This window comes from Diadema setosum, chromosome 16, assembly GCF_964275005.1.
Source record: "Diadema setosum chromosome 16, eeDiaSeto1, whole genome shotgun sequence".
NCBI classification, from domain to species: domain Eukaryota; kingdom Metazoa; phylum Echinodermata; class Echinoidea; order Diadematoida; family Diadematidae; genus Diadema; species Diadema setosum.
Genome location: NC_092700.1, coordinates 26,427,836 through 26,435,619, shown reverse-complemented (window position 1 = coordinate 26,435,619; position 7,784 = coordinate 26,427,836). Strand labels below are relative to the sequence as shown.

Genomic DNA, 7,784 nt, shown 5'->3' with positions numbered 1-7,784 from the left:
AGCAAAAGAAATGGTTCGTTCTCTTTGCGATGTGTGGCCAAAGAGCAGAGGGCGGACCTAGCTGAGCAGAGTCAATGCACCATTCTCAGAGATGCACTTCAGCAAACAAACTCAGCATCAATGAATGCAAATTTCACAACTGCACATCCAGTACTCAACACTAGGGTAAAATACCCGCCTTCATCTAAAACTGACACTTTTGTTTCGAGTGAAACCATTGTATGATGATGGATGTATCACCATGTGAGACAAGAGGGAAGGCAGAATCAAAGCAGAGCAATGTATTCTTGGGTTTTTTTCTCTTCAGAAAATATCTTGGACTCTTGTAGCAGCATAGACATTTTTCTTGCCCCACAGGCCAAAGTTTTGTCTCTGTGTCTTAGTGTTCTTCAAACCACAACATATAAGAACCAACATGGTCCTGGGTTTTGCACTCAAGTTGATTCGACAAGTGCCACGAAGCTATCTGCTCAGCATTATAAAATAGGCATTACAGAAATTCTTGTTAGGTGAGGGGGGCTCACAAATTAACAGCTTTCAGCTCACGATGTCCCAAGGAAGCATATTGTTTGCAATGGGCCAAAAGGGACCAAACTGGAATTCACAGCTCATGGGGAACGAAAGCGGAATTCATCACTCCCTTTTGACACCCTCTCACATGCATATTTTGTTCCGATCAGAGCAAGCAATCGGTCATCGATGGAATACATTCACACAAATTCAGATTCAATACCATTTCAGGTAGTCATACAAAACAGTCACACATTGACCTGAGTTACATGTAATTCATTCATCAAGATCATGGGTGCCGAATCCTATCCCAATGACCACATCTGGGTCGTAGGCTGGAGGCTGCTTGCCAGCCAGGGGGTGGGTATCCCCGGGCCTAGAGATGGGAATATTGTCTGTCGGCGTGGAAACACCACTCCCCGTGGAGTTGGACGCATAATCGCTGCTGCACTCGGACGGCGACGGGACGTGCTCGGCCTTGGATTGCTCCGTGTCCTTCTCGCGCCTCTTCACTATCAGTCGGAGGTTCTCGTTCTTCCGATCGACGATCCCACCTTTGCGGGACTCGGTCTCCGGAGGATCACTCATCCCACTGTCCTCCCTGTCCTTGTCCACTTCCTCCTGGTCTCGCGGCACGGGATCAATTTTCGGTTGTTCGGAGACTTCATGCAATCCCTTTCGCAAACTGCCGGCCTCTCTTGGGGAGCTGTGGCCACTCTCTCCCTCATTGGCGACCACTGTGCTCTCGCTGTCGTCTGTCACGTTTCCCGCTCCCTTGCCATCCTCGCTGCTGCTGCTCCCGCACTCGTCGGTCGTGCTGTCGCTCCGCACGGTGCCCTCTTGCTGCACGCTGTCTGTCTCATCCGACGCGCTCGACGCTGCAGCATGGGCAGAATATAAACTCTCGCTATCTACACTTCCCGCCACACTCGGCTCTCGTATACTGCTAGCGTCACTTTGTTCGCAGTCTATAGTTTCGTCGCCTTCGGCGACGGCAGCGCGCCAAGATTCAGCACGCAGGTCGATGTCAGGCATCTCAGTCTCTGACCTGTCCGATACGTCATCGACATCTGCTGTCACAACGATGCCCGATGACACTGAAGATGTTGTGCTTGCATCTGGTGCTATTGCACTATGAGCTATTTTAATGCTCGCTGCAGCATCCTCAAAGTCTTGCTGTATGATTGTAAGGGAACAAGGGAAATAAAAACAAGTTAATCCACACACTTGAACCCACACAGGGAAGCATTTGCTTGCTCTTCCTGAGCACCTAGTCTGTTTCACAATATCAGGATATATCTGTCCTTTTACCAGTGCACAAACTTAAATCACAACTCATGCTTACCAGTACAATTCAAAGGATGTTCTTGGAAACCAGAAAATTTCCTTTATTCTTGCCCAATAGAGCAAATTAAATTTAGAATGAATTGAAATGAAAAACCAATATTAAACTAAAACTTCAATCAAACCCTGCAAATGAATTTGATATCACATATGAAATTCAGATTTAAATTTACACTAAAAACTGAAACTGAAAGTGATCTTGAAATAAAATCTAGAACTAACACTGCAATTGAATTAATATTGATGTTGACAATTAAAATCATATTGAAATTTTAAAAAAAAAATGGAAATGAAATTGAAATTGTTTCCCCCTTATCTCACCAGCTTGGCTTGTAGCTTGCGCAGGGCCTCCCCAACTTCCAGAGTGGTGGACGGGGGTGAGAGATTGAAGGAGGCGAACTGGTTGAAGATGGTCGATGAATGCTTCAGCGGTTTGCTCTGGGAAGGATCAAGGGTTTGGTGGGGGAAAGGGCGGAGAAGTTACACTTACGACAACATTTTATAGGAAAGGCTGGCAGAGGATTACAAAATGCCTGTTACAACTTCTGATGCCAGTGCACTTTCCCCACATCTCTCACAAGTATCAACAGTAATAACGTGGCAAATTATCTACAAATCACATAATTGTGGTTCATAAAAGCACAATTATGTTGATAATAATGATCACCGTTATGATGATAGAAATAAAACAAGAGACATTCATCACCATGATCACCTTTTATCAGAAATGATGAATATACATCAAAACCCTGAATTTGTCAATACCACTGGTACAGCAATTCACACCACAAGCCATATGTAAATTTATGCATTTAACAGGATATTAAAACATTGCAATTTCAGGCTATCCTCAATGTAAATCTTTAGTGAGACAAATACCCATCAAGGGAGTCAAGGCTACCTGTGTTTTACAAAGCTTTATGAAGCGTAACTCAAGCACAACTTTCTCAATCTACACATAGGCATGTAACTGATGCACAAGAGGTATTGGAGCATGCAGAATCCAGTCAATAAAGCTGCACCTTCATGCTCATAATCCACAAGTTGGTGATATGCCCCAATTCGTGTCCATGAATTCATGAACTGTATATGTCATATAGCAAATCAAAGTGTTTGTGAATCAGGACTTCCCGACTATTTCATGAGTGGTTAAATCTATGATCGTGGAGTACAACAAGAAATTGAGATTGGCCTGTGTGCACACAGCAAATACCAAGACTTAAGGCCTACTAAATTGTATGATCAAGTACATTGTTCATGTACTGCATACTGCACATCCAGTACATGTACATGTACGTGTTTATGTCACATTCACGTTGGGATCACAGCCAAGATTTTTGTGTGCTGTGAAATTCCAGAGTAGCACCAAATTCTCCATATTTGCACAAATAAAAAATGTGCAAAATATATGCCATTTACAGTACATTTGGTTACGACTTGTTTCTTGTGGTGGCAATGGCGGCAAAACTAATGTCTGTTTCAATAATGGCATACTTGATGTCTCATCCAATGTTCGATTACTTTATGTTTATCTGACAAGTGTTATTCATGCCCCCCCCCCCCATTTTTTTTTTTTTGGTCAATTCACAATCATCGTCTACACTGCCAGGGGTGTGAGAGTCCTTGCACTGTTGCAGAAAAAAAGTCTGAAAAATCTGAAACATATGGAAAAAAGTCTGAAATGCCTTAAACTATAAACATTTCAGTGCATCTGAACTGCAAAAAAACTGAAACTGGGGGTTTGGGGAAGAGCTGAAAAAACCCCGAGATAAGGTTAATATCTGAGCTCTCACAGCCTTGCACTGCTTACACTGCTTCAACGGAGGATATCAGAGCAGAAAAGAGGGTGCAAAAAAAAAAAAAAAGAAATCACAGCTTTTCTCACCATCCATGATTTTCTCTTCCCCTTCTTCTTCTTGGTCGCCGCCTGAAAGACATCGTCGTCGTCATCTGACTTCTTGCGAAGGATGGTGAACGCCCCCTCCTCATCCCTGAAGGAAGCTCTTCGGCTCAGTGATGAGCCTTTTTGTCGGGGAAAATATTCAAATGGACAAAATAAAATAATGATAAGTACAATGTACTTTAATAGATAGAACACAAGTTCACCTTAATATTCATGTAGATTGAGTGAATGCAGCAATATCAGTAGAAAGTGAAAGTTTTGAGGAAAATAGGACAATCTGTTCAAAAGTTATGCATATTTTCAGTTTCAGTACCACCACTGCTGGATGAGAAGACTATACAGCAGTTTTGATTTCACAAGCATAGAGCAATAAAAAGAAAATATAAAGCAAATTCAATGTACTTTCACTTTTCTCACATAATAAAAGAGCACTTGACTTGCCTCTTTCAGAAGGTAATAGTGCTAATGTTACCGATGAGCATACACTTTTTGATGCACATAATATTCGCTGTCCGGTGCTTTTTGTGGTTCTTTAACCCGTTGAGGACGAGTCCTGAGTATACTCGGGCAAGTGTCCATGGGAAATTGTAGCAAAATCAGTCCGTCCTCAACGGGTTAATGTACCCCAGTGGGTAGCAAATGAATTGGGCCACCCATAAATTCCCCCGATACTAGGTCTTTTATGTGACATCTTTTATAAAATGAGACCCTGGTGTGCAGAGGTCTCGATGGAAGTGAGATTGGAAACCAACAAGACCCGCGTGCCATTTCATAAATGATATTAGGATGGCAACTCTTGCAGGAATGGCAACTTCCAATCACAACAGCCAATCAGGAAGCTGGATTCTTGCCGGTACTCTGACAATTGTCATTCCAGCAAGAGTTGCAATCATATCAACTTTTTATGAAATGGGACCCAGGGGATGCCCGGGATGCTTACCCGAGGACAGGGAGGGCACGGGGCTGGCCCCACTCTGGGGGCTTCCCCCGTCCGAGGACCCGTGCCCCTCCCCCTTCGGCAGGAGCTTGCTGAGGTAGGCTATGAGACATTCGATCTGCTGGCGCTCTGACGAGAACGGCTCGCGGGTGACCTCATACTCAAACCTAGAACACACCACAAACGCAAATATAGACGGACACATACATCACAGAGAATAGATACACACATTAGCAGAAAGTTAATGCCGAGAGAGAAAATTTATAATGCATCTTTTCTTGACACTAGCCTCTTTGCATACAATGAGCATGTGCATGTAATGACTAGCAGGGAAATAACAAGCTTTTAGAAGTAGTCAGATGAAATGTTTTGCTATTTAAGAATCATGGCAAAGGGAAAACATAATTGAAGAACATAGAGAAATTTGTGGTTTTTTAATGCATTATGTAAACTCTTTATGTCTAGGTATACCTATTTGTTATAAGAGCAAATGGTCTAATTTGAAATACATTGTGTAGATTAAACCTTGCTGCATGGACTTTCTTTGGAACTTCATGCTCCATTAAACTAATCTGAAAATAACACCTGAAAAATTTTGTGGAGAAAAGGACATATGTGATAAAATACCTGTCTCCAAGGTAATAAACAAAAAATGAAGTTTACTGGATCTGGCCAAGCAAGTAAAAAAAACAAACAAACAAACAAACAAAAAGCCCTTTATAGAACATGAATCAAATCTGATAGCTTAGAATTACTCTGTGAACTTAACACTGAAACAAATCATTACTGGCATAAGACTGGACAGAGTCAAGATGACACAATTTCATATTTGTATGTACAACACACTGCAATGAAGGTCAATCTTTCAGGTTCATAGTTCAGGAAACATAAGCTTGGATCAACTCTGCCAGGCCACAACATCAGGAACAACTGGAAATCTAATATCTGACATAGGATTAGACATTGTTATCTGACCAATTGCAAACTTCAAACGAATTCAAATTGGCAAAACATCACCTGGAGCCTTTGACAGTATGGTATAAAATCATCCTTAATCAACCCTTCCCTTCCCCCAATCCTTGTGATGGGGTGCTGGTCTCCGCCCCTTTGCTTACCATTCTCGTCTGTGATTGGCCTCCTGGGATCTCCGCTCCTCCTCCTTTCGCCTCTCATTCTCCTCCCGCTGGAGTTCGACGAACTCCTTGTAGTCGCGGCTCTGGGCCTGGAACTCGGCGTTCATCTGGCGCCGCATCTCGTAGAGGTTGTCAATTTCTACAATATTGAAAGGAAGATGGGCGCAGTCCCCATCAGGATTGCACATCGATAAGATTTTATATAAATATCTATCCTTCTTCTCTATTCTCCACTTTTTTTTTGTCATCTACTCTTTTTTCCTTCTTCTTCTGCTCTTCCTTTTCTTTCTTTGAATTGTTGTAATCATGATCATTACAGCAGTAGCATCATTATTTGCTTGTCTTTACTATCATTAGTATAAAGATAATTATCAGTCAAAGTCTTATTGTTATAATTACTATTTGCCAAGGTTTCTTTTTCCAAATATTTACAGCTTCCTGCATAGTCTCATTTCATGTCTTTTCATCATTTTTTTTTGTCACTGTTTTGTTTCTTTTTCAACCAAAGACCCCCAAACCATTCAATCACATCCCTTTCACACTACAAGTTATCCTAAACATACATCCCTCATCCCTCCCATCTCCATGGTAACCAACCATACCTTTCTTAAGCCTCCTCTGCATAGTCTCATTCAATGCTTTTTTTTCACCAGCTTTTGCTGTCAGCATTTTGCCTCTAAAGTCCATTTCAACCAAAGATGCCAAATCTCTCTATGACATCAATTTCAAACTAATTCCAAGTTATCTCAAACATATATTCCTCATCCCTCCCATCTCCATAGCAACAAGCCACACCTTTTTTGAGCCTCTTCTTCTCATTCACCAGCTCCCGGGACCGCGCCCGTGCCTCGTCCTCCCTGCTGTGGAGGCTCTGAAGCTTCTTCCTGATCTCATCCTCTTTGGTCTTCAGCTCTGTGACTTTCTTGAAGTAAATCTTTTTGTTGAGGTAAAGAGGAAAAAAAAAAAACTAGATATATCGCTACGGCTACTGATATGCCTCCGCCATAATGCATGGTTCTCCTAATAGGTCTATAGTACAATGTCTTGACAATGTGTGATGACAGTTTCACACAATTGGCAAAATATTAAAATGACAGGTTTGACACAAATGTGCTGAATGTTCACTTTCCTAGAACTAGGTTCAATTGGATGAATGATTAAAATGTCAGAGAGCAGGTATTTGGGGAACTGATGATTTTTACTTGACTTTTGACCCTTTTATAAGTTTATGCATTTAGTAATTTTCAAGGTATTGAGAAAAAGTATAATTTCAGTATCAAATGGGAAAACAGCATTATCTAAACCTGGTCTTTGACCTTTGACCTCACAGTTCCACAGAGAATCACTGTTTGGTAGAACATGCATAAATATGTAAGTTTCACGATGATACCTTGAGTTACTTTCGAGATATGGAGGAAAAAGTGCAATTTAGCACTTTCACTTTACCTTTGACCCTTTGACCTTTGACCTTTTGGCAAGAAACTTCCCCAAAAATATATATTGGGTAATACAAGCCATACATCAAGTTTAAAAAAAAAAAAAAAAAACCTTCCGGCATATTGCATTTTAAGGAAAGTAGTGATATTTTGAGGAGTTGACCTTGAACTTTGACCCCCTGACCTTTGACCCATGACCCCAACTTCCCTGAATAATCACTGCCCATCGGTACAAGCATATATACTAAGTTCCATGAAGATACCTTGAACCATTTGCGAGATATGGAGAAAAACATGAAATTTCAATTTTTTTTTTCACAAAATAACCTGTGACCTTTGACCTTTGACCCCGTGACCCTAAAATCCACACAAAGTATTATCCCCCAAGGATATACCCTCATACCAAGTTTGATGTAAAACCACCACACGGTTCTTGAGATATCGACAAAAACAAAACGGGACGGACGGACGTACGGACGTACGGACGGACGGACGGACGGACGGACGGACGGACGGACGGA

General features: G+C 41.7%; 1 protein-coding gene across 1 annotated transcript in view; it reads right to left on the bottom strand.

Annotated features, from left to right (window-relative positions):
• Window positions 1–786: 786 nt before the first annotated feature.
• Window positions 787–7,784, bottom strand: part of LOC140239989 (uncharacterized) — a 52,167-nt gene continuing 45,169 nt past the window's right edge. The window contains exons 6-11 of the mRNA XM_072319798.1: window positions 6,623–6,761; window positions 5,810–5,966; window positions 4,698–4,861; window positions 3,740–3,876; window positions 2,176–2,292; window positions 787–1,686 (exon numbers count right to left, since the gene is read on the bottom strand). Coding sequence (XP_072175899.1) covers window positions 787–1,686; window positions 2,176–2,292; window positions 3,740–3,876; window positions 4,698–4,861; window positions 5,810–5,966; window positions 6,623–6,761 — 1,614 coding nt within the window. The remainder of the gene's footprint in view (window positions 1,687–2,175; window positions 2,293–3,739; window positions 3,877–4,697; window positions 4,862–5,809; window positions 5,967–6,622; window positions 6,762–7,784) is intronic.